We start from the raw sequence: 27,512 nt of genomic DNA, 5'->3' as shown, positions 1-27,512 counted from the left end.
TGCTGCAAAGCAACCACATTTTATCTGCCTTGGGCACAGCAACTGTGGCTCTACGTGACAGTCATTGATTGGCCCTGGCCATTCCTAGGTAGAACATGGAGTGAAAGCCCAGCCTTCCTCCATACTCCATCCCCCCACCCCACAGTCCAACAATTACCTGCCTCAGATAGTCAGCTGCATCAGTGCCTTTGCAAAGTCTCTTCTTTGTTGTTGCTCATGGGATCATAAACAGTCATCAAAAAGGCAGTTTGTTGTGGGATCCTCAGTCTCCTTTCACATCTATTATTCAGTGAAGAATCCCCTATATCAAGCGCAGATCAACCTTCTCTTTTCTCCATCCCTCCAGTCCCCTGCCCTTTGCATTGAGAGTCATCACTGCACACCTTTTACATTTGTGGAGCCCTGAGCCAGAGGGGTCCTCTCCCTCCCTCCACCCACACAGAAACCCCATTCTCTCTCCCTGCCCCATGCACACAGCCTCACTCAGCAATTCAGCTAAGCAAACTACAAGGGTAGCTTGACTAATGAAACATCTGTAAGTCCCATCCCCATTTTAACCATTGCTTTCCATCTCTGTCCCCTTGATAGCTGTTACTAAGGCTATGGCAGAGAAAGGAATCGGAGTTTTAGCCCTCCTGTCTTCTGCCACCCTCTGGAGGGAGCCAGTGTGCAGGGAATGCTTAAAAGACAGCCGTGGGAAGACAGGCCCCAACCCAGCTGCATCAGTAATGATTCTCTGAATTGAGAAATGGACTGTCAAGTGGATGTCTCCCAGAGATGTTATTTAAAGATGTTTGAATACAACGGCCATTTCATTCTAAACTTGAAAGATAATATTTCAGCTGAGGTCACTGATTTGCAGAAAATAATACTGCCCTTGATGGTACATCTCCTTTACGTCACGCTGTTGATTTAGCAGATACAGAAATCATAAAGGTCAAGTGAAAGAGAACTGTTCAGAGAGCCAAGTAATGGCTCAGGACAGAGGGGGTTACCTCAAGGTGTGAACACTAGCCAAATCGATCTGCATTACTGGCCAATAGTCCACATTCACCCCAGGGCATCTGCAGAACATTTCAATTCCTCTTCCTTGGGGAGGGGCAGACTTCACTCCGAGCACCTAATTATGAGCAGCTGGTTTGTGTTTCTTGGTGAAAGCAGTTGACAAATGAGATGGCCCCATATATAAAAACATTTTCAATGGATGGGTACTGACTACCTCACCTCCCCACAATACCATATTTTCAACTCTCAATTTTTATAGGTTTCATTCATTCGTTCATATTTATTGAGCCCTTACTGTGGGCAGATCACTGTACTAAGCACTTGGAAAGTACAATTCAGCTACAAATAAAGACTATCCCTACCCCACCTGGATCTATCATATAGTGATGATGATAATGATTATCTCCAATCTTGCTTCTCCCCCTTCACTCCAGGGAAACCGCTCTCCCAAAGTTCCCATTGGTCTACTTCTTGCCATATCCAATAGTTTCTACTCCTCCTAATCCTCCTCGACCTCTCCATGCCTTCAACACTGTGAACCACACCCTTCTTCTGGAAACAGTATCCAACTTTGGTTTTATTAGTACTGTCCTCTCCTGGTTCTCCTCCAACCTCTCTGGATGCTCATTCTCAGTCTCCTTCACAGGCTCCTCCTCTGCCTCCCACCCCCTAACTATGCAAGTTATTTTTTCGCTGTCATGTCTTAGAACTACCATTTCTATGTGGATGATTCCCAAATCCACACCTCCAGCCCTGATTTGTCTCCTTCCCTGCAGTCTCGTATTTCCTCCTGCTTTCAGTACATCTCTACCTTGCTGTCCGATTGATGCCCCAAACTAAACACGTCCAAAACAGAACTCCTGATCGTCCCACCCAAATCCTGTCCTCCCCCTGATTTCCGGCGACCGTAGATGACACCATCATCCTTCCTTTCTCACAAGCCTGTACGTGGCCTTTCCTCAACTCGTCTCTCTCATTCAACCCTCATATTCAATCTGTCACCAAATACTGTCGGTTCAATTTTCACAACATCATTAAAATCTGCCCTTTTTTCTCCATCTAAACTGCTACTATACACTGATCCAAGCATTTATCCTATCCCTCCTCAGCTACTTGACTGCTGCATCTGGCTTCTTGCTGATCTCTCTGCCTTCTGTCTCTCCCCACTTGAATCCATATTTCATTCTGTGGCCCAGATCATCCTTCTTAAAAAAAGTTCAGCTCATGTGTCCCACTCCTCAAGGATCTCCAGTCATTGCCAATCCACTACAACAAACAGAAACTCCTTATTACTGGCTTTAAAGCACTCAGTCACCTTCTGCCCTATCTTATCTTGCTGATTTCCTATTACAATCCAATCTACTGACTTTGCTCCTCTAATACCAACCCACTTATTGTACTTCCATCTCATCTATCTCACCACTGGCCCTTCATCCACCCTGCCTCTGACCTGGAAATCGCTGGTCTCTCCCACTTCGTATCCAACAGACCACCACTTTCCCTGTTTTCAAAGTCTTATTAAAATTACATCTCCTTCCCCATTCAACCCTCATTTCTCCTACTCTCTCTCCTTTCTGCATCATCCTTGCATTTGGATTTGTACCTTTATTCACCCTTCCTTCAGTCCCACTGCATTTGTGTGTGTATCTCTTTTGGTTTTTTTAATGTCTGTCTCTAGGCTGTAAAATCCTTTTGGATAGGAAACATGTCTACCATTTATGTTGAATTGTACTCTCCCAAGTGCCCTGCAGATGCAAAATGCCCAATAAATACAATTGATGTGATCAGGGAATATTTCTACCAACTCTGTTATATTGTACTCTCCCAGATACTTAGTACAGTGCTCTGCACATAGTAAGCGCCTGATAAATACCAGATTGACTGATAAATACAATTGCTTGAATGGTGGTGGTGAAATCTATTAAGAGCATGGACAGACTGTAATTCTGAGAATTCAGGACTGAGAACCTGTGGAAAGGAACAGATGATGGTGCTAATAGTTTGTGTGGGGCCACTCATTCTCTCATCTCTGCCAAGCCTATTCCCTCTGGGACAATTTGCAAGTAGGCAGGAAATGGAACAGCATATTCAGAAGTGAACTCAGAGGTCATTTTTACATGCAGGACCTATTTACAGCTGAAGTTACTGCAGGATAGTGCCAGGACCCAGAAGGTAGTTGTCTTGATAGCCACTGCAGCTTATATCACCTACCTCTTCCACTTACTTTTCAGGATATTCCTGCCACACCTGTCCACCTCTCAGAATGCACAAGGTGGGTCTAATGAGGCATTCCTCTAGTTCAGAACAAGGTCTGGAATCCACACTGCAGAGAAGCAGTGTGGCTTAGTGGATAGGTCATGGGCCTGGGAGTCAGAAGGATCTGGGTTCTAATTCCAACTCCACCATTTGTCTGTTACATGACTTTTGGCAAGTCATTTAATTTCTCTGTGCATCCATTCCCTTATCTGTAAAATGGGGATTAAGATTATGAGCCCCATATGGGACAGGAACTATGTTCAACCCAACAAATCTATGTCTACCCCAGTATTTAGTACAGTGTCTGGCACATAATAAGAGCTTAAATATCACAATTATTATTATTATTACCTCTCTTGGATTTCCAAAATTTTGGTCTTTCTACAGGACCATCAGTATAGTTGGCATTTGTTATTGATATCAACTGTTACATTCTTTAAATGATTGTTTATCCATCAATGGATGAGTCACACACCCCCAGCACACCCCCAGCTCATACTAAGCAGGACTTTCCTTGACCAGGGAGCCTCAGTGACACGTGGTAGAAGTAATAATAATAATAATAATGTTGGTATTTGTTAAGCGCTTACTATGTGCCAAGCACTGTTCTAAGCGCTGGGGTAGACACAGGGGAATCGGGTTGTCCCATGTGAGGCTCACAGTTAATCCCCCTTTTACAGATGAGGGAACTGAGGCCCAGAGAAGTTAAGTGACTTGCCCACAGCCACACAGCTGCCAAGTGGCAGAGCCGGGATTCGAACTTATGACCCCTGACTCCCAAGCCCGTGCTCTTTCCACTGAGCCACGCTGCTTCTCTGCAGTCAAAACATACCACTAACTACCAAGGTTAATATGGAAAATTTATTACTTAGTTTTACTAACGTGCAAAGAAGTGACCCACACACACACACTCACTCCACCAAGGGTCCAATACCAGGCTGTTAGTCAAAGGAGCCCATTCTGTACATTCTGTTGATGTCACAGCAGAAGACTGGGAGAAGTTCCTGGTGGTCTCTGATGCTCAAACCGCTTTCCCCAGCTGCCGCTTCCCCCAAATGCTGCTTCCTCTCCACTTCCAAGTACTGCTGCCTTTTGCTGCTTTAGAGTGCTGCCCCCCTGCTGCTTCTCTCCACATTTTTCTCCCTCAATGCTTGTTTTCTGGTGCTTCTTTCTTGAATGCTTGCCTCTCTCCACATGCTTCCTTGTGATTTAAAATGACCGCCTTTTATCTGCTGTAGGCAACGCAGGTATGCCTCTACGTGGCAATCATTGTTTGGTCTAGACCCACTGAGTAGAGCAGGGAGAGAAGACCAAACCTCCCTCCGTACTCCACCCCCACAGGCCAGCAACCACCTGTCCTCAAATAGAACCCATCAGTGCCTTTGCCAGTCTCTTCCTTGTTGTTGTTCACAGGATTCATTCATTCATTCAGTCATATTTATTGAGCATTTACTGTGTGCAGAGGACTGTACTAAGTGCTTGGAAAGTACAATTCGGCAATAGAGACAATCCCTGCCCACATTGGGCTTACAGTATAGAAGGAGGGAGAAAGAAATCAAAGCAAGTAAACAGGCACCAATATAAATAGAATTATAGATATACACATCAAAACAAGGAAATAGGCATCAATATAAGTAGAATTATAGCTACATGCATAAGTGCTGTGGGGCAGCATGGGAGGGAAAGAGCAAAGGGAGCAAGTCGAGGTCAAGATGTGGAAGGGAGGGGGAGCTGAGGAAAAGGAGGGTTTAGTCTGGGATCACAAACAGTCACTAATAAGGCATCTTGTTGTGTGCTCACCACAGAATGTCCACTATCATCTCCAACATTGGACTGTCATCTCTTTGAGAACAGGTGTTACACCTTTATCTCTTCGCTATGCTCTCCAGTGCTATTCACTGCTGTATCCCCAGTAAGCATTCATGGCAATCTCAGAATGCTTACAGTCACAATTAGAATTGTGGTCAATGAGGAATGAAGTAGAGTGCAGCTGCACAAAGCCAGCAGGCATGGGGAACTAAATTATTTACTAACTGCACAGTAAAACCGGGGTTGTGAAGATAGCTGTTTATACTCCTCTGGTTTCTCTAGAAAGTTTTTGTGGCTGCTGGTCTTGGCTCTGCTGAACCTCAGTAAAAAAGGAATTTCATCACAAACTTCCTTGAAATAATTTTTTGAAACAACAATCTATGAGAATAATTGTTAAACACTCATTTATCAAACTGCTCATAACCATACCAATACCAGAGCCAGGTGAAGCATGGAGCACTTGAAATGTGGTAGCCACTAGAAATGACCCTGTGAAGGTAACAGTTGATCTGACTATTGACTAAATCCCAATTCTAAGCCTCTGCCACCTGTCTCTCATTACCATAGTCGGCCATTAAAGGGAATCATGTATTCTCCTCCAATGTTTTCCCAGGCCCATCCCACCTAGATCCAGAGTCCAGGGATATTGATGCTCTATTGATTGTTGTGAGTAGATGATTGTCACATCTGATTTCTAAAGACCCTCGGTCATATATCTGTAAGCCCTGTATGACACTACCCTTCAAGAAGTCATTATCCTTTCCTTTGAGAAGCAGCATGGCTCAGTGGAAAGAGCCCGGGCTTAGGAGTCAGAGGTCATGGGTTCTAATCCTGGCTCTGCCACTTGTCAGCTGTGTGACTTTGGGCAAATCACTTCACTTCTCAGTGCCTCAGTTACCTCATCTGTAAAATGGGGATTAAGACTGTGGTCTCACATAGGACTACCTGATTACCCTCTATCTACCCCAGAGCTTAGAAGAGTGCGTGGCACATAGTAAGCGTTTAACAAATACCATTATTATTATTATTTCCTAATTTAAAACTTTGAACCTGCCCCTCCAGAAACAGTCTTCACCTGCCGAATTATCCTGGCAGCAACCTAAATTCAAAATGAAAATCCTACCTGTGAAGCCCTCTTTAGTGAAAAGCAATTATTTTGGGCATTTTGACCTAGAAGAGAGATGTCTTCTGTTATTGATTTGGTCTATGAGATGAGCAAATTTCCAGATCAACTCTGCACATTCCAATTAGTAGTGGTCAAAGCTCAGTGATGTGCAGTCAGAGGGCATGTTTAGAAATATTGAATAAAATTGCATATTCAGCTTCAAAACTCTCTACCATCTGGCCCCAGTTTACCTATCTGCTGTCTTCTCCCACTGATCTCCAACCAGCTGTCTTTGCTCCTCCTAAGATGATCTTCTGCCTCTCCGCTGAACTCTCACCTCTATCCTCTCTGTTCCCTCTGTTCCCCAGGCTTAGAACTCCCTCCCTCCCCACATCAGAGAGACCTTTGGACAGAGGTGTCTCTTTACCTGATCTGACTACAAGAGTCTTTGAGGACTGCCATTTTGAAATAAATTATATTTAATTATGAATTTGATTTGCCACCAGGTCATAAAGCTGATGACAGTGTCCCTGCATCCTTGTTGATTTTTTCACTTAAGAACACTGGCCTTTAATTTGGTCTAATTCTAGCCCAGTTCCTGTATCTCTTTAGTAAAGAAAATGCCAAATCTCTGGCCTGTTTTCCTACAATCCACCCATAGCCTTGAGTACTTCCACCATTGTAGAAATGGTGTTTTCATTTCAGAGTGAGCCTTGGGGGAAGATAATGTATTTTGTCTTGCATGTTTTCTTTTAAAGAAGGAGCTTTCCGTTTTGATTATCCAGTCCTAAGAGTTTGAGTTTCATTCACTTTATTATTATCATAATATACCATAGTTCAAGTTCAGGTGTATTCTTTAACTGCAATAAGCACTTTCATCTCCTGTGTCTTGACAGAAGTCATCCATCAAAACATGCTAATTTTATTAGTTCTTTCCTCAGGTGTATCCTTTGAAATGAAATTTCAGAAATGCAGAGGAAGCATTATTGTGCTTTAGTTTTCAAGAATCCATTTGTTTACTCTTATTGAGGGCATCCAGAGCAAAGGTGGAATGTTTCCACGCCTTTGGGGAACTCAACCTGCAGAGCAGGAAAGTTGTCTGAGCAATTATAAGGGGCAGATGGGAGTGTGAAAAAAACAGCCTGATGTCACTACTCAAAAGACCTTTCCTTTCCATTCAGTCTGATGTGTAGTGGAGGGGATTCTCCTCTCTCTCTTTCTCTCTCTCTCACTCACACACACACGCAAACACATGCTCACATTTCTCATTTCTGGTGTAGGCCATAAATTATCATCCATTTAGGCTCCACTGGGCTTTTCCAAAAAGGGTGCCCAGGACGTCGATGCAGCTTGACGAACCCTATGTGACAATTCAGTATGGGCTTCTGGCTGTGGAAACCTGTGTGTTTTTGCAGAGATGAGTTCTCTCATTGGAACATTAGGGTTTATGAGAAGTGCCTTAACAGGGTTGCCATGTCTTAATGGAAAGAGTATGGGCCAAGAGTCAGAGTACCTGGGTTCTTAATCCTGGCTTAGCCACTTATCTTCTGTGTGGCCTTGGGTGAATCACTTAACTTCTCTGTGCCTCAGTTTCCTCATCTGTAAAATGGAAATTCAATACCTGTTCTCTTTCTCCCTCCCTCTTAGACTGTGAGTCTCCAGTGGGACAGGGGCTGTGTTCGATCTACTTATCTTGTATCTACACCAATACTTAGTACAGTGCTTGGCACATAAGTGCTTAACAAATACCACAGTTATCATTAGTAGTAGTAGTCAAACTATCCCTAGTCCTTATCCAAAGTCTCTTTTTCTGTCCAGTTGGGTGATCACAACAATCACTGAACCCTCTGGGCCTCCTGTGGTCTGTGGGCTGCCTTAATAATGTTGACAAGGTCTGGTTATTCATCTTTCCTAGTTTATATGTATGCATAAATCCCCTGGAGGCCCAAAGTCACTTCTCAAATTGGTTAAGCTCTTCCTTGTGAGTCGCTTCTTTTTCCTGTCAGAGTGGAGAGCTTTGCCTTTCCCCAGTTTCATTTGAAAACTCTGCTCTTATTCTTCACTCATGTGTGCTCTCTGGAGTCTTCATTTCCTCTTAGGGATGGCCGGTGACATTCAGACACTATTTTTTTTAATGGGTTTTGTTAAGCACTTATTATGTATCAAACAACATTCTAAGCACTGGGGTAGATATAAGTCAATTAGGTTAGACAGTCTCTGTCTGACAGGGGACTCACAGTCTAAGTAGGAGGAAGAACAGAACTGAGACCCAGGGAAGTTTAGTGACTTGCCCAAGGTCACAAAGGAAGTTTTTGTCAAAGAGGGGATTAGGACCCAGGGCCTCTGACTCTCAAGCCCGTGCTCTTTCCTTTAGGCCATGCTGCTTCTCACTGGCCAATGCTTGGGGTTACTAACTGGCCCTTACATGTTTTTGTGCTGTTTTCAAACTGAGCTGGATGACTCCTGTCTTTCTCCCCCAACAATGGAGAACAAAGCCCTCCCCAGACCTGGAAAGCTTAATGGTGGGGAAGGGAAGGGAAGATGCAAAGGCCTAGGCAGATGGAGCCTGCTGGAGCACCAAGAGCCTTTGTCTGAATCCTGAAGTCATTGGGAACTTTGGGAGCCTCCATCCCAGCCTTGAGCCCAACAAGGGAGGTGAGGAACCAGGCCAGATTCCAGAACCGGGAGAGAAACACCATCAGGGTCCAGAGTAGGGTCGGGAACCTCTCTAGATTCTTGGGAGCCTCCATTCCAGCCCCAGAGCCCAACAGGATAGGTGAGGAATAGGGCTAGATTCCAGAACCAGGAGAGAAACACCATCAGGATCCAGAATAGGAACAGTAAACTCTCTAGATGCCAGAGCTGGGACAGAAATTCTGCTAGAGTTCAGAGTCAGGGCAGGAAACAAGATAGGGAGGTGTGACCTGAAAACGGGGCCAATTATAGAGTAGAATGATTATTTTGATTCTACTCCAGCCCCCATAGGACTCCCCACCCTTCTATGCTGCTTTTGCACCCTTAATTCATTCCTCCCACAGATCCACAGCATTTACGTACATATCTGTAATTCATTTATGCAAATCAATGTCTGTCTGCCCCTCTAGACTATAAGCTCACTGTGGGTAGGAATGTGGCTACCAACTCTGTTTTATTTTACTCTCCTGAGCACTTAGTACAGTGCTGTGCACACAAATACAATTGATTGAAATGGGTTAGCTATGACTCCCCTCTCCGTTCTGCAAAAATGAGGGGCAAACTGAGGCATTCTGTTAACAAAAAAGCCAGGCTTTTATTTCTCTCCTTCTGCCCTACTTGTCCTTTCTTGCCTTAGTTTTAAAACCCACTTTGAGTCTCGTGAGTGTGAAGACTGTGAGTCTTCATGAGTGTGACAATCGCAAGTCTGAGGGAAACTGTGAAGACAGCGGAGATGTGAGGATTAATCCCGGAAAGATATTCCAATGATTTCACAGATTTCCTGCCACTTCTTGACTCCATCATAATGGTAATGAGGTCCAGAAACCATTATGAGACATTGTGAAACAACCCACCATCCATTACCCCTATAAAAAGGAAAATGGAAGGATGAGTATTCTGGTTTGGGAAAGCAAATGAGATTCTGTTGGCCAGGGAGACAAACCTCCTGATAGATCAGACTGGCTTCCGGAGCGATCAAAATTTTCAGTCTGTGGATAGGATCTCACCTTGTAGAACCTCACCTTCAATCTGTCAGGCAGCTCTGTATTTCACCAGGAAAATCTGATCCTGTGAAGGGTGTTTAGAAAGTCTGTGACTCCAGATTCTGAGACACTGACCAATTCAGATAGATCAACTCTTCAAATTCTGAGACACTGACCAATAAAAATAGATGGACACTTCGGGTGCTCATCAAGTCTCAAAGGTAAAAAGTCTAGTTTTCCTGAACTATCCCTACTGCACCTGGAACAGAAAATATAGCTCCAGCTCTTCGGCTTGATTCTTGTTTTTTCTGTTTTCATAAATCTCCAGTGTTTTTTCACTGACCTTTACTGGCCTTCTCCTGAGTCATCACTCTCCCAACTCTCCTCCTGCATTTTTTCTTCATCATTCACTCACTGACCTTTTCCGGACATTGACATCTCCCTATAGCCCTGTACATTTTACCATCCCCTCAGCCCCTTGAATCTAGTCTCTGTGAACTGTAACCCTCACTGAGTATCATGTGCTCAGTGTAAGCCTCTCATCCAGAGGACAGGGAGACAGTTTCCAGAAACTGGCCTGCTTGTCCAGGGAGGAATAAGGGTTGTATAGGCTAGCCATCGATGGGCCCCTGTTTACCAGATAAGGAATTATGCATTACTTCATCCCATTTACTACTGGAACAAGGTGAAACATGATAGTGTCATGGACACCATTTTCTGAATTTCACATGATCCAAAAGCATCTCTCTGGACCCTCTGGTTTCTCCAGAGGCTGTACATTCCTTTTCCAGATCAGTAAGAAGGCTGGCATAGTGCCCAACTCTTGGAATTCAGCAGTCGGGGCCATGGCAGATGTGGAGATGTGGCACCAACTCTGTGGAACCAATGCTGTGGCCCTAATGCCGAAGTAGCAGCATCACCTAATTGAAAGAGCACAGGCCTGGGAGGCAGAAAGATATGGGTTTTAATCCCAGCTCCGCCACTTCCCTGCTGTGTGACCCTGGGCAAGCCATTAACTTCTCTGTGCCACAGTTGCCCCATCTGTAAAATGAGGATTAAGACTGTGATGGAAAGGGCACAGGCTTGGGAGTCAGAGGACATGGGTTCTAATTCCAGCTCCGCCACTGATCTGCTGTATGACCTTGGGAAGTCGCTAACTTCTCTGTGCCTCAGTTATCTCATTTGTAAAATGAAGATTGAGACTGTGAGCCCCAAGTGGAACAACCTGATTACCTAGTATCTATCCCAGCACTTAGAACAGTTCTTGGCACATAGTAAACACTTAACAAATACCATATTATAAAGTGGGACATGGACCGTGTCCAATCAGATTAGCTTGTATCTACCCCAGTGCTTAGTACAGTGCCTGGCACATAGTAAGCATGTAACAAATACCATAAAAAATAAAAGCAACAGTGGAAAGAAGGCCAAAACATCATCCAGTTCCCTATCGGAATGGGGCAGAGATTAGGCCATCTGAAAACCACACTGTCTAGTATAAAGCAGCATGGCCTAGTGGATAGAGCATGAGCCTGGGAGTCAGAAGGACCTGAATTCTAATCCCAGCTCTGCCACATGCTTGCTGTTGTGACCTTGGACAAGTCACTTAACTTCTCTGAGCCTCAATTACTTCATCTGTAAAATGGGAATTAAGAGTGTGATCCCCACATAGAACAGAGACTGTGTCCTACCTGATTAACCTGTATCTTCCCCAGTGCTTGTCATCTAGTAAGCTCCTAACAAGTACCTTAATTCAACCATTTGTTGTGCTCTTACTGTGCAGAGTACTATACTAAGCACTTTATTTTAAATTGTTACCAGCAACTTCTCACCTCCTTATAAACAAACAGACAGCACAGAGCTTGGGAAAGATGGTCTTTTTGGGGAAAGGCATGATGGGAAGGGATCTCTAATTGAGTGGCACAATGACCCTACCATCTGTTCCAGGTTGAAAAAAAAAACTAAGCATTTATTGACTCTGGCAGATAACAAGGAAGTTTATATGTGCTGGATGAACAGTGCACTGGCACTTCCAAATCATCAGGCTTTAAAGCATTTTATGTTAGGTGGGAAAGGATCAAAAGGAGTGGGTGAGGAGTTAGTGAAATGGAGTCCCTGGATAGATAGAGGCAAAATGGAGAAGCTGCAAGGGAAAAGGCAAAACAGTGAATGGTGAACTGGAAAGTTACAGAGAGCCTACAGGACCTTTGTTCCAGGAGACCACTGCATATTTAAATGCATCTGGAAGATTAAACCTTTTTGGAGTTGTCACAACCCCCCCCCCCCATATCAATCAGGACCTTCCTGAACCAGGGGAGCCTCGATGACACATAGTAGAGCTCAAACCACACCTCTAATCATCAAGGTTATATGAAAAGTTTTTTACTTAATTTACCAACATGCAAGGAAGTGACATATACATACATACATACATATACTCACTCACTCCACTCCACCCTAGGTCCAATACCAGCTTGTGGTCAAAGGAACCCTTTCTAACAATGCTTCTTCTTTCTGCTTCCAAGAGCTGCTGCTCTTCTGCTGCTGTAAGTGCTTTTCTCAACATGCTTCTACTACCTCCAAGTAACACCTCTGCCCATCCCTCAAAGCAACCACCTTTCATCTGCCTCAGACATGGCAGCTGTGGCTCTACTTAGCAGACGTTGATTGGCCCAGGCCTGTTACTGAGTAGAACAGGGAGAGAAAGCCCCGCTTTCCTCCATGCTCTGCTCCCCACAGACCAGCAATCACCTGCCTCGGGTAGAGCCCATCAGTGGCTTAGCAAAGTCTCTTCCTTGTTGTTGTTCATGGGTTCACAGTCAGTCATTAATAAGGCAGCTTGTAATAGGCTCAGTACATAACAATATTGGTTATATAATGTTCCAATAATGGTTTGCCCTGTGGCCTATTGGAGTGGAAATTTCCCAGCCAATTCTATAACGTAGTATTTTGCTTTTTTACATTGTTACTTAATCTGTACCATCACACTCTCACCAACATCTCTATTACTATTATTATCTTTATAATAATCATTGTTATTGTATTTATTAAACACTTACTATGTATCAAGCACTGTCTTAAATGCTGGGGTAGAGTACAAGTTAATCAGGTCAGGCGAAATTTCTGACCCATATGAAGCTCAAAGTCAAAGTAAGAGGGAGAACGGGCACTGAATCCTCATATTACAGGTGAGGAAACCGAGACACAGAGAAGTTAAGTGGACTTGACCAAAGTCAGGCAGCAGGCAAATGACCCAACTGGGATTAGAACCCAGGTCCTCTGACTCTGAGATCTGTGCACTTTCCTTTGTCCATGCTGCTCCTCACCACCATCATCATTATTATTATTGATGTTATTAAGTCTATTAATAACCATTTTGTTGGAACAGATACTCAGGTTTATAGCTGACATGGATACTCCAACAGCATATGAATGCTTAAGAAAACAGCATGATAAAGCACAGTCCTGAGAGGTAGAATGACCTGGGTTCTAATCCTGCCTCTGCCACTTGTGTGCTGTGTCACCTTAGGCAAGTCACTTAACTTCTCTGTGCCTCAGTTACCTCATCTGTAAAATGGCAATTAACTGTGATTCCATCATGGCACAGGGACTGTGTCCAACCTGATTAGCTTGTATCTACCCCAACACTAAGAACAGTGCCTGGCACATAGTAAGTGCTTAGCAAATACCATCATTATTATTATTATATGAACGGAAATATCTCTAGTTGGCTCAGGTGTCTCATTCCATTTTTATAAGCAGAAGGCTGAAGGTTACCAATATTTAAGCATTTTTGGTCAGTCAACCCTAAATGAGAAGCAGAGTCCACAAATTTCCTGGGGGTTGATTTCATCAAGCCTATTGTCTGCTTCATCCCTGAGATCCCTACCTGAACTCCTCACTTGACTTGGCTTTCCTGCTTGGTCCCTTCATTCCCTTCAGGCCCATTATTAAACTCCACCACTGGGCAGGGGCTGCAGAAGAAAATATGAAACTTGAAGACTTTGCCAAACATCATAGTAAGAGTAATTGTGATCTTTGTTCTGCAGTGTGTACCAAGCCCTGGGTTAAGTGTCGGGGGTGATACAAGATGATATAATAAAATCAAACACAGTCCCTCTCCCACATGCGAGTCACAGTCTAAGCGGGAGGGAGAGTAGGAACTTTTTATAGGAAATTTGCTCTCCCGTCCCGATTGTGATTCATTTAGGACTTGCAAAGTTTTCCCATTCTGTGAGAAAATAATAAGCGCAATCATCTTCCATTAAAATGATTAACCAGGAACAGTATTTTTTGGAATAGCACAATAGGTAGGTGATGGTGTCTTTAAAGGAAGTTTTGATTAGTCGATCAGTGATATTTACTTATTCATTCATTCAATTGTATGTATTACTGTATGCAGAGCACCATCCTAAGCGTTTGGGAGATTATAATGTAACAATAAACGGGCACATTCCCTGTATTGAGCACTTTGTGCAGAGCACTGTGCTAAGTACTTGGAAGAGTACAATACAACAGAGTTGTAGACACGTCCCCTTCCCAGAGTGAGTTTACTATCTAGAGTGGCAGACAGACATCAATTATATAAATATAAAATTTATGATATGTAATTTACATATATGAACATAAGTGCTTTGGGATTGAGGGAGGGACTAATATCAAAACCACCATAGATCATCCATCCAAGTCACAGATTCATTCATTTATTCATTCAATTGTATTTATTGAGCACTTACTGTGTGCAGAGCACTGTATTAAGCACTTGGAAAGCACAATACAGCAACAAATAGAGACAATCCCTATCCAACAACGGGCTCACAGTCTAGAAGGGGTGAAACAGGCAAAAAAACAAAAGAAAACAAGTAGTTAGGCTTCAATAGAGTCAATATAAATAGAATTATAGGTATATACAGATCATTAATAAAATAAATAGAATAATAAAATGATGATGCTGTACTTGTGATGCAGAAGGGAGAGGAAACAGGGGAAAAGGACTTAATCAGGAAAACCCTTTTGGAGATGTGAACTTAAGGAGGCTTTGAAGGTGGAGAGGGTAGTGGTCTGGCGTATATGGAGGGGATGGAGTTCCAGGCCAGAGGGAGGGTGTTGGAGAGGGGTCGGCAGCAAAATAGATGAGATCGGGGCACATTGAGCAAGTTAGAGCTAGAGGAGCAAAGTGTGCAGGCTGGACTGTAGTAGGAGATCAGTGAGGTTAAGGTAGAAGGCAGCAAGCTGATTGAATCCTTTAAAGCAGATGTTTCTATTTTGTAGGGAGGTGACTGGGTAAACCACTGTAGTTTCTTGAGGAGTGGGGAGTCATAAAGCCATTCATTTTTCCCTTATTGGTTGCCATTTTGGAGAGAAAGAAAATAATACAATAGAGATTTGACTGAAAGAGAGCATGGGCTTTTAGAGAACATGCCCTAGGCTATGTGTTTTAGCATAATATAATCTGAGCTTTTTTACTGGGCAACAGGCTTTGTCAGTAAAGGTCAGGCCTTAGTGAATTAGTGGTCTCCTTCTCAGTCACTTTTGCTGATGCTTCTCATCCATTCTCTATCAATCAATCAATCAATCATATTTCTTGAGCACTTACTGTGTGCAGACTACTGTTCTAATCACTTGGGAGAGTACACAACAACAGATTTGATAGACAATCTTGCCCACAAGGAACTAACTGTGGTAGTCCCTGTAGATGCAATTTTAGGTCCCCTTCTCTTCTCAATCTACACAATTCCCACATCTTCAACTACCATCACTATGCGGATGACTCCCATATCTACCTGTCACTGCTCCCTGCACTCTGGATTTTCCTCCTCCCTCCAGAAAATCTCTTCATGGATTCCTTGTTGGGATTTCAACCTCAAGGGGTCTAAATCTGAACTGCTCATCTTCCACAAGGTCATGCCTCGGGTTTGGTCTACAGTGCGCATAGCCTGCTCTGAAGTAGAGAAGCACTGTGGCCTAGTGTGAAGGGGACACTAGGACTGCAGACCAAGGCTTGGTGACACTTGTCTGTTGTGTGACCTTGGACAAGTCACTTGACTTCCCAGGGCCTCGGTTTCCTCATCCGTAAAATGTGGATTCAATACCTGTACTCCCTGCTTCTTAGACTGAATTATGGAGCCAGAAAGCATACAGCTGGGCTATTAAAGTCTTCCTGGTTAATGTGACAGATGGAATACACTGTGTTCATCCTTTCAGGGACTAAAAGGGTTATTTCTGGCACCCTCAGACCCCCTAATCTGGGGTGAAGCAGTATCAGGCTGTGGGCTCTATTAAAGTCCTTGAGTTTCAATTATTGAACATGTGAGAAGAATTGGTACCTCAGTGTAGCTTCTTCAAAAACTGACAATCAAGGCTTTTCAGTAGTACAATAGACAAACCTTCTGACTCCAACCCCAATCAATACTGCCCAAGGTTTGGCTGTTGCTGCTGCCTGCTTCCCATACCCCACTGAGTCAACAAAGAAATCTTGTTTTCTTTCCGTCTGTGAAAGCGCCTCATTTTTTTCTAGTCTTTCTATTTCACGCTGTTTGGATTTTATTAAGATTTCTTTCCAGAAAACCTAAGCACTAGCTCTATGGTGCCCAAAGGGATACCAAATGCTTCTGCCATAATGTCACAAATCTCTCGAGACTTTCCATGTCTCCTGCCAGCTCCTTGAAGATCACAGGAAAGAATAAGAAATCTTTCCAGGGCTTGGAGAAAAACTTTAGCTCGAATGGAATTTTACACAAGTCTTCTGCAAGAATAGCCCGAAAGCCAAAATAACGTCAAGCTTGTTAGGAGTCAGTGATAGCTCTTATAATCACAATATCATAGTAGGGTGCTCCTTGGGTCCTTTGCGGGTTCAGTTTGGGTCTAATTTGGGGGCTGTTTGGATGCTGGTTATGTGTGTTCAGTGAAGTCCAGAGCCATGCTTGGAGTGCCTCTATAATAATAATGATAATAATAATAATAATAACAGTACTTGTTAAGTTATTACTATGTGTCGAATGCTGTTCTAAGTGCTGGGGTGGGTACAAGATAGTCAAGTTATCTACCAGAGGTTATCTTAGTTCTCCCTGAGAGACTTTGCAGAGCACTACATACATTTTGGGGATGTGTCCTTTGCACTCTGTTCACATTTTTGTGCCCCCCAGGGGAAAATTCAGTCTTAACTGACACACAGCCCATGCCAACAAGACACAGGCTTCTGCAGGCCTGAGGCCCTGGCTCACCTCAGAACCCTTGGGACCTTGCCCCAGCACATCCCCCTAGTTGACAGATGGAATCTTGGGATCTTCCAGCCCCGAGCTCTAGGCCTTAGGGTCAGCTAACAGCCCCTGTGAACAGGATCCTGGCCCAAAGTTCACCCCTTGGTCCTGGGAGAGATGAGTTTCAATCGGCTACTTGAATTAGCCCCTTCGATTAACACAACTGTGGTAAAAGTAGTAGAAATAGTAATACTAAGTGCTTAGTACAGTGCTTTGCACACAGTAAACACTCAATAAATATGATTGAATGAATGAATGGTAGTAGTAGATCAGTGAATGGTAGAAGCAGTAGTAATGGTATTAATTAAGAACTTATGGTGTGCAGAACAGTGTACTGAGTGCTGAAAGAGAACATTCGTGTGGGAATTAGACATGGTCCCGGTCCTTTGGGGGCCCCTAGCTTACCAGAGAGGGTTCCTGGAGTGAGGAGATGGGAAGGGGGTGGTTGATGGACTCAGAATCATGGCACTAAATACCCTGCTGGTCCACCTACCCTACTTAAATAGATAAATAAATTGTGGTTTTTGTTAAGCACTTACTATGTGCAAAACACTGTTCTAAGCTCTGGGGGATACGAGGTGATCAAGCTGTCCCACGTGGGGCTCACAGTTTTTTAATCCCCATTTGACAGATGAGGTAACTGAGGCACAGAGAAGTTAAGTGACTTGCCCAAGGTCACACAGCTGACTAGCGGCAGAGCCGGGATCCTTCAAGGGTGATAGATGGCTGGGTGGAGGAGGAAGCTAGAAGTATTGAGCCTTAAGGCAGGCCCACATGACTTTAAGAATGTCTGGGGAAGAAATGCTAGTGTCTCCCTAGACAGATTTGGCCTTGTTGGGGTCCTGTTTCTGCTCATTTGTTCTGGTTTTCAGAAATATACATCCCAGACCTGACAGTCCTTGTATTTTCTTCTGGTCTTTCCTCATCGATCAGTCAATGACATTTACTGAACACTTTTTGCGAGCAGAGCACTGTAGCACATGCTTGGGAGAGATCAGTATTCTAGAGTTGGTAGACATGATACCAGCTCACCAGACACATACTGCTTACTTCAGAGGATAATAATGATAAAAATATTTGTTAAGCACTTACCATGTGCCAGACACTGAACTAACAGGTAATTTATCCTTAATTTCCAGGTGAGGTAATGGAGGCACAGAAAAATTAAGCTTCTTACCCAAGGTCACTCAGTGGGCAAATGGCAGAGGAGGGATTAGACCCAGGACCTCTGACACTCCATTCCGTGCTCTTTCTGCTTGGCCATGGTGAGAGAAGGACTAATTCCACCCCAAATCTTCCCATTCTGAGTTTCTGCCCAGGTTTCTGAGACCTGAGACCAGAATCCGGAAGAGAGGGCATTTATTGATGAGCCTCTCAGATACCTGTGGGGAAATGAATTCTGAGAAGCATTTTCAAAAATGTCCTACACTGCCCAAAATCCATCAGCAGTATTTGTCGAGCTCTGACTTTGTGTGGAGTGCTTGGTTTATGCCTCTGAAGCCTTGTGCTAAATGAGCACCGTGTTGAGGACTGCACCCCCTAACTTTGCTCCCTTCCCTAGATAAATCAGTGGTATTTATAGAGCACTTACTATATGAAGAGTACTGTAATAATAATTGTAGTATAAAGCATTTACTATGTGCCAGGCACTGTACTAAGCACTGGCATGGACACAAGCAAATTAGGTTGGGCACAATCCCTGTCCCACATGGGGCTCATAGTTTTAATCCCCTTTCTTTAGATGTAACTGAAGCACAGATCAGTGAAATTACTTGCCCAAAGTCATACAACAAAGAAGTGGAGGAGCCAGGATGAGAACCAGTGACCTGACTCCCAGGCCCTTGCTTGATCCACTACACCATGCTGCTTCAGCACTCAGGAGAGCACAATACAACAGAATTAGCAGATACATTCCCTGGCCACAACAAGCCAAGCTAGGCTGAGCCTGTTGCTGGCCTGCGGGGTGGGAGGAAGAAAGATGTCTCCAACCCAGGCCCAGGCCCAAGCCCTCACACTTTTTCCCAGGCTTTGTTGAGTGATTGTTGTCAGGATGCAACTGAGACACATTTCCTGCCTTCCCACAGGATGTGTGACACAGGCGAGGGGCTGTTCACCTTTCAGACCAGGGAAGGAGAACTCATCTATCAGAAGGTCCATTCGGCGACCCTGGCGATAGCGGAGCAGCACGAACGCTTGATGCTGGAGATGGAGCAAAAGGCCCGGGTAAGGTCTCTGCGTGTCCCTGTCCCTGACCATTCTACCGCTTCCCGTGCTTGGACAAGAAGAAGAATAATGATGATGATACTTGTCCAGCGCTTCCTGTGTGCCAGGCACTGTACTAAGCACTGGGATAGATTCAAGATAATCAGGTCGGACACAATCCCTGTGTCACACGGGGCTCGCAGTCTAAGGATGGTAGAAGTTACAGAGTATTTGGAGCTGTGGGTGTAAGGGTGGGATAGGTATCATAATGCTTACAGGCTATATAGTCAAGTGCATAAGAAACACAGAAGGGAGGGAGAATGGGATGGGGGAGATGAGAGGTTACTCAGAAAGAGCTTCTTGGAGGAGATATGATTTTGGTAAGGCTCTGAAGATGAAAAAAGTTCAATCGTATTTATTGAGAGCTTGCTGTGTGCAAAGTACTGAACTAAATGCTTGGGAGAGTACAGTATAACAATAAACAGACACATTCCCTACCCATAGGAAGCTTACAGTCTAGGGGGAAGACAGACAGATATGAGGAAATAATGATTAGCCTTTTGGAGGCAAGGCAGAGACTGCTTTCACTTGATGGTGGCCATCTCTCCCCAATCACTGCACATGGACCCCCTCACCACCCATCCCCAGGATGGATCTCTACAGAAACACCTACAGCCTTGCATTTCCTCTCTGTAGCTTCTCCCCAGCTGCTCTGGGACTACTTTTGTTCGGTTTCCAGGACCTGGAGGATTGGTTGGGATAACCAAATCCACTGGGTAGTTGGGCTCCCCTTCCAGATCTTTCTCCCAATCTAAGTCTCACAACCCGGCCTGGCATCTGTCACGGAGCCAGCCCAGGAAGGGGTGGGGCGGGGTGGGGAAGGAGGAGGTGACATCTCTCCCAGAGGCTGGAGGATCCCACAGGGTTAGGCACGGGCATGGGTCCGGTTCCCCTCTCCATCCCTGGTCTCTCCCAGTTTCCTGCTCAGTCAGTGGTATTGATTGAGCACTGTTCACTGGCTAGGTGTCTACTGTGTACAGACAGAAATGCTAGGCACTGGAGAGAGAAAAGTAGAAAGCAAAGATTCTGCCCCTGTGCTCAAAGTGCTTATGATCCAATGGAAGAGACAAGTTGAATGTCTATATTGATATGTGTTTGTGTGTGTGTTTGTGTGTGTGTATGTATTTGTGGGTGTGTTCTGAGGATGGGTGGAAATGGCTATTAGGTTGATGCAATATGGGGTGGTGGACAGTAATCAGGGAGGATTTCTGGAGGAGGCGGGCTTTTAGAAGGGCTGTAAAGTTGGGAAGAGCTGTGGTTGGTTGGATTTTAAGGGAGAGGGAGTTCCAGATGTGGGAAAAGCAAGAGGAAGGCACGACAGGTGGATAAAGGTCCAGCGAATGAGTCCAAGACTGAGAAGGGGCCTTCAGGAGAGCCAGGAAAGTAGTGCTTTAGGAAAACCAGTATCGAAACAGCCAAGAGGCCAAGGAGGGTTAGGACAGAGTAGAATCCTTTGGATATGCCTACAAAGGGGTCATTGGTGATCTCTGGAAATGTAGATATAGTGGTGTGAAGAAGCTCAATACAAGACTGTAGTGGGCCAGGAATAGAGTTGATGGACAGGGGACACTCTTGACAATTTAAGCTTCATAGCTTACTCCATAGCTAATCAATCAATGGTATTTATTGAATGCACAGCACTGTACTAAGCACTCATTCATTCATTCAATAGTATTTATTGAGCGCTTACTATGTGCAGAGCACTGTACTAAGCGCTTGGGATGAACAAGTCGGCAACAGAGACAGTCCCTGCCGTTTGACGGGCTTACAGTCTAATCGGGGGAGACGGACAGACAAGAACAATGGCACTAAACAGCGTCAAGGGGAAGAACATCTATCTCGTAAAGGAGTGCAATATAGTAGAGATGGTAAGCACTTTCCCTGCCCACAGTGAACTTAGAGTCTAGAGGGGCACACAGATATGAATATATATAAATAAGTTATGGATATGTACATAAATTATCCATATACTATATTTACTAAAAGCAACAAACATGATCACCACACATTCTATAGTTACCCAAGACCTGGGATCCATAAGTGGTTCAAAGTCCTAAGCCACTGGTGCCATATTAACAGAGAAAACCAGGGATCTAAAAGTCAAGAACTTAGAGAAAACTTGCAGTGTTAAAGCCAAATGAATGGAGAGTATCAAGAATGAAGAAGGCAAATGATCAGAGAACCAGAGATGTAAAATACATATTAAAATAAAGAGAAACAGCAAGATAAAAGCCAAATGAACAGTAAGAAATGGGAGTGCCAAAGCCAATTAAAGTAGAGAGAACTAGGAGTGTAAAATTATCCTAATCCTCCTCAACCTCTCTACTACTTTCAACACTGGACCACCCCCTTCTCCTGGAAACATTTTCCAACTTTGACTTCACTGTCACTGTCCTCTTCTGGGTCTTCTATCTCTCTGGCTGCTCTTTCTCAGTCTCTTTCACCAATTCCTCCTTTGCCTCTCACACCCTAATGGTGGGGACTCCGCAAAACTCAGTTCTAGGTCCCCTTCAATTCTCCCTCCACATCCACTCCCTTGGAGAACTCATTTGTTTCCATAGCTTCAACTTCCATCTCTATATGAATGATTCCTACTCCATATGAATTCTGACTTCTGACTTGGCTCCTCTCCAACTATAACCCAGCACGTACACTGTGCTCTTCTAACACCAACTTACTGTGCTTCAATCTCATCTCTCTTGATCACATCTGCCCTCCTGCCTAGAACTCCTTTCCCCTTCAATCCAACAAAGCACAACTCTCCCCTTCTTCAAAGCCCTATTGAAATCATAACTCCTCCAGGAAACTTCCCTAACTAACTTCTCATCTCTCCCACCCCATTCTCTCTCCCTTCTAATATTAATACTTATGGTATTTGTTAAGTGCTTACTATATGCCAATACTAAACATTGGGGTGGATACAAGCAAATCGAGTTGGACACAGTACCAGTCCCACAAAGGGCTCACAGTCTTCATCCCCATTTTCCAGATGAGGTAACTGAGACATAGAGAAATTAAGTAACTTGCCCAAGGCCACACAGCAGACAGGTGTCAGAGCCGGGTTTAGAACCCATGACCTTCTAACTCCCAAACCTGTGCTCTATCCACTAAACCAAGCTGCTCTTCTTGAATTTCTTATGCACTTGAGTCTGTACCCCCTAAGCACTTTGTTACACATCCCACCTCTGCACCCACAGCTCCTGATATTCTGCAGCTTCCCCTATGAAGTTAAATTTAATAACTGTCTCCCACTCTAGACTGTAAGCTCTCTGAGGGCAGGGATTGTGTCTACCAACTCTATAGTAGTGTACTCTCCCAAGTGTTTAGTATAGTGCTCTGCACACAGTAAGCACTCAAAAAATACCATTGATTGATTGACTGAAAATAGACAAAACCAGGAGTGTAAAAGCCAAATGAAAATTGAAAGAACCAGAAGGGTAAAGGTCAACTGAATTGAGACCCAGGAGTTTAAAATTCAAATGAATAAAAAAAAGAGTGCAAAAGCCCAATGAAAATAGAGAGAACCAAAAGTGTAAAATCCAAATGAACACAGAGAATCAAGAGTGTAAACGTCAAATGAATAGAGAAAATCAAGATTGTTAAAAGTCAAATGAAAATTGTGAGAACCAGGAGTGTCAAAGTCAAATGAATTGAGAGAATCAGTAGTTTAAAGTCAAAGGAATAGAGAAAAACAGGAGTGTAAAAACCGAGGAAAATAGAGGGACACAGGAATTAGAAGCCAAACAAACAGAAAGGAACGAAAGGGTAAAAGCCCAGTTAAGATAGAGAGAACAAGGAATGTAGCACCAAATGATCAGAGTGAACCAGGAGTGTGAAAGCCAAATGAACTGAGAAAATTGGGAATTTAAAAGCCTGACGAACAGAGAAAATCAGGAGTGTGAAAGCCAAATGAACAGAGAAAACCAGGAGGGTAGAAGCCAAATGAAAATGGAGAGAACCAAGAGGGTAAAAGCCAAATACCAGAGGAAACCAGGAGTGTAAAAGCCAAAGGAACAGAGAGAATCAGGAGTGTAAAAGCCAAGGAACAGAGAGAACCAACAATGTAGAATTCAAATGAACAGAGACAGCTAGAGGTATAAAAGCAAAACAAATCATCAGTCAAGTAATTGTATTTATTGAGTGATTACTATGGGCAGAGCACTGTACTAAGTGCTTGGGAAAGTACACTACAACAGAGTTGGTAGACTTGAACCCTGCCCACAAGGATCTTACAGTCTGCAGGGGGAGACAGACATTAAATTTAATTATGGGTAGATGAGCGTGTAAGGACAAGTACATAAGTGCAGTGGGGCTGAGAGTGAAGTGAATATCAAGTGCTTAAGGGGTACAGATCTAAGTGCATAGGAGATGCAGTGGGGAGGGTGAGTATGGAAAATGAAGGCTTTGCCTCTTGGAGGAGATGTGATTTTAGAAGGGCTTGAAGATGTGGAGAGTTGTTGTCTGTCAAATATGAAGGGGGTGGGAGTTCCAGGTTAGAGGATGGACAAGGGTGGACAAGAGAAGCAGCGTGGCTCAGCGGAAAGAGGCCGGGCTTGGGAGTCAGAGGTCATGGGTTCGAATACCGACTCTGCCACTTAGCTGTGTGACTGTGGGTAAGTCACTTAACTTCTCCGTGCCTCAGTTAACTCATCTGTAAAATGGGGATTAAGACTGTGAGCCTCAAGTAGGACAACCTGATTACCCTGTATCTACCCCAGTGCTTAAAACAGCGCTCTGCACGTAGTAAACACTTAGCAAATACCATTATTATTCCCCGATTAGACTGTAAGCCTCTCAGTGGGTAGGGACTGTCTCTATCTGTTGCCGATTTGTACATTCCAAGTGCTTAGTAAAGTGCTTTGCACATAGTAACCGCTCAATAAATACTTTTGAATGAACATGGACAAGAGGTGAGGGGAGAGATAGATGAGATTGAAGTAAAAAGAGTAGGCTCATGTTAGAAGAGTGGAGTGTGCAGGTTGAGTTGCAGTAAGAGATCAGCAAGGTAAGGTAATAGTAATGGGATTCATTGTATTAACTTTAGGCAGAACACTGCTCTAAAAATATACACGTGGGTATTAGAAATGGACCTTGTCCCTCAGAGGGCTCACGTTCTGATAAAATAGAAGGTTGTGAAGGACTGGAGTCAGACACATCAGGAACAATGGAACACTAAAACATTAAAATGGCATAAAGGACAAGGACAGATATGCAGTGCATGAAATAAAAACAAAAAGCAGTAGGGAGCTGTAGCTAGGGGAGAGGGCTTTCTCCTTGTGATCCAAGGTCCAGAGCAATGGCTAAGCAGCCACTGGCTCTCCAAAGGCTGGATGAGACCTCATGCTGCAGATGCTATCTCATGCTTGCCACGGTGATGGAAAGCAAGGTGGGATGGGGTCTTTTCAGTGATGTGGCTGGTGCCCATCCTGGGTAGGAAATGTGTCTGTTTATTGTTGTATTGTACTCTCCCAAGTCCTCGATAAATACAATGGAATGAATTGAATGAGTGAGTGAATGAATGAATGGAAGGCAGGAAGGAGAGAGTTGATTGAGTTCCTTAAAGTAAGGAGTTTCTGTTTGATGTAGACATGGATAGGCAACCACTGGAGGCTTTTGAGGAGCCAAAGATGTGGACTGAACATTTTTATAGAAAAATGATTTGGACAGCCGAGTGAAATAGGGACTGGAGTGGGAAGAGACAGGAGGCAAAGAAGGACGATGCATAGTCATGGTGGGATATGACAAATGCTTGGATCAGCATAGTAACAGTTTGGATGGAGAAGAAAGGGAATATTTTAGGGATAATGTGCTGGTAGAACTGGCAGGATTCTGTGACACTGAATATGTGGATTGAATGAGAGAGAGGTGTCAAGGATAATACAAGGTTACAGGCTAATGAGACAGGGAGAATAGTGGTAGTGTCTACACTGAAGGGAAAGACAGGGCGAGGACAGTATCAAACAAGCAATCATATTTATTGAGTGCTTACTGAGTGCAGGATTTGGGTGGGAAAGTGATGAGTTCTATTTTGGATAGGTTTAGTTTGGATTCATTCATTCAGTCGCATTTATTGAGCACTTACTGTGTGCAGACCACTGTACTAAGCACTTGGAAAGTATAATTCGGCAACAGATAGAGAAAATCCCTACCCAACAAGGTCTCATAGTCTAGAAGGGGGAGACAGACAACAAAACAAAACAAGTAGACAGACATCAATAGCATCAAAGCACCAGGGTCGTTGGTGGAACATCCAAGTAGAGGTGTCCTAAAGGCAAGAGTAAATGCTGGTCTGTAGAGAAGGAGAGAGATCATGGCTGGAGAGGTATATTTGGGAATCATCAGCATGAAGTTGTGGTGGTGAATTATTTCTCCAAGGAAGTTTGTGAAAATGTAGAATAGAAGGGGACCTAGAACCGAGCCTTGAGAGACTCCCACAGTTGGAAGGTTGGAGGCAGAAGAGGAGCCTGTGAAGGAGACTGAGAATGAGTGGTCAGAGAGGTAGGAGAAGAACCAGAAGAGGATAATGGCAGTGAAGCCAAGGTCAGATAATCTCTCAAGGAGAAGGGGGTTGTCCATGTCATGGCAATGATCAATGATCATTGAGGATAAGAATGGAGGAGAGGCCATTTGATTTGGCAAGAAAGAAGTGACGGATGACCTTAGAGAGACCGGTTTCTGTGGAGAGAAGAGAAAAGAAGGCAGATTGCAGGGAGTCAAGGAAAGAATAGAAAGAGAGGAAGTGGAAACAGTAAGTGTAGATAATTCACTCAAGAAGTTTGGAGAGGAATGGTCAGAGGAAGATGGGATTGCAATTGGAGGTCTTGGAGTCAAGGCGGGGATTTTTTTAGAATAGGCGATGTGTGGGCATATTGAAAACAGGAAGGAAAAAACAATGAAAAATGAGAAGTCAGAGAGGGAAGAAAGGAGAAAGTGTTTTGATAAGGTGGGAAGGGAAGGGTTCAGAGGCACAACTAGAATAGGTAGAATTTGAAAGGAGGAAGGACTCTTCTTGAGATACTTTGGAGAAGGATAGGAGAATCAAAGAGAGAAGGAGAAGCAGGAGCAGGGGAAATTTTAGGGAGGTCATGCTTAATGGCTTCAGTTTTACCGATAAGTATGCAGCCAGGTCATTTGGCTCAAGAGATCGGGGGGTGGGGGACAGTGGATTTGAGGAGGGAGTTAAACATCTGGAACAGTTGCCCTGGGCAATGGGCACGGGAGCCGATAGTGATGGAGAAATGATTGTGCTGGGCGGAGGAGAGAGTAGAGTTAAAACAGGTGACTATGAAGTTGAGATGGAGGATGTTGGTCTGGTCATCTGGATTTCCACCAGCAGCACTTCACAAGTTGTGCACAGGAGTAGAGGAATGATACTGTGGAGGTGATCTAGGATTGCAAGTTAGTGGTACAAGATGAACAAGGGAATAAGGGAGCAAAAGAATTGAGTTCACTGGAGAGGGCAGTGTGGAGGGCAAGGATATTTTTGTCAAGAGAAGGTGGGTTGAGGAAAGAGACCGAATGGGGCAAGATTGCTTTGGAAAATTGGAGGGAGCCAGAAAATTGGCAATCTCTAAGGGGAAATAGGGCAGATTTGTGAAGAGGGTTGTGTGGGAGAGAAGACAGATTAGGAGGTTGTGGTCGGAGGGTGGAATTTCAGAGTTGGTGAGACTGGCGATTGTACATTGACTAGAAATGATGAGATTGAGCCTGTGTCCAAACTGGTGGGTGAGCAAGGGGACAGGAGAAGCAGAAAGTCAGTGGAGTTGAAGAAACAAAGTAAGTAAGATGAGTGAAAGAAAACCAGAAATGTAAATGCCAAATGAAAATAGGGAGAACCAAGAGTATAAAAGCCAAAAGAATAGAGAAAAGTATCTGTGTAGGTCATATGAAGAGAGAGAACTAGGTGTGTAAAAGCCCAATGAAAATAGAGTATAAAAGCCAAATGAACAGAGAGAGCCAGGCATGTGAAAAGAACAGAGAAAACTGGGAGTGTAATGATCAGAGGCTAATGATCAGAGAGAGCTTGTAGTGTAAGAACCTAGCAAGCAGAGAAAACCAGGAATGTAAAAGCCAAATGAACCATGCGTGACATGAATTATGAGTGAAAAGCCAGGTCATTGCTGCTCTGCCTCCTAAACC

General features: G+C 44.0%; 1 protein-coding gene across 1 annotated transcript in view; it reads left to right on the top strand.

Moving 5' to 3' along the window:
• Positions 1 to 27,512, top strand: part of DOK6 (docking protein 6) — a 371,981-nt gene that overhangs the window by 296,269 nt on the left and 48,200 nt on the right. The window contains exon 6 of the mRNA XM_029064409.1: positions 19,196 to 19,334. Coding sequence (XP_028920242.1) covers positions 19,196 to 19,334 — 139 coding nt within the window. The remainder of the gene's footprint in view (positions 1 to 19,195; positions 19,335 to 27,512) is intronic.

This window comes from Ornithorhynchus anatinus, chromosome 5 (assembly GCF_004115215.2).
Source record: "Ornithorhynchus anatinus isolate Pmale09 chromosome 5, mOrnAna1.pri.v4, whole genome shotgun sequence".
In the NCBI taxonomy this organism is placed as follows: Eukaryota; Metazoa; Chordata; class Mammalia; order Monotremata; family Ornithorhynchidae; genus Ornithorhynchus; species Ornithorhynchus anatinus.
This window is presented reverse-complemented; position numbering and strand designations above follow the sequence as displayed.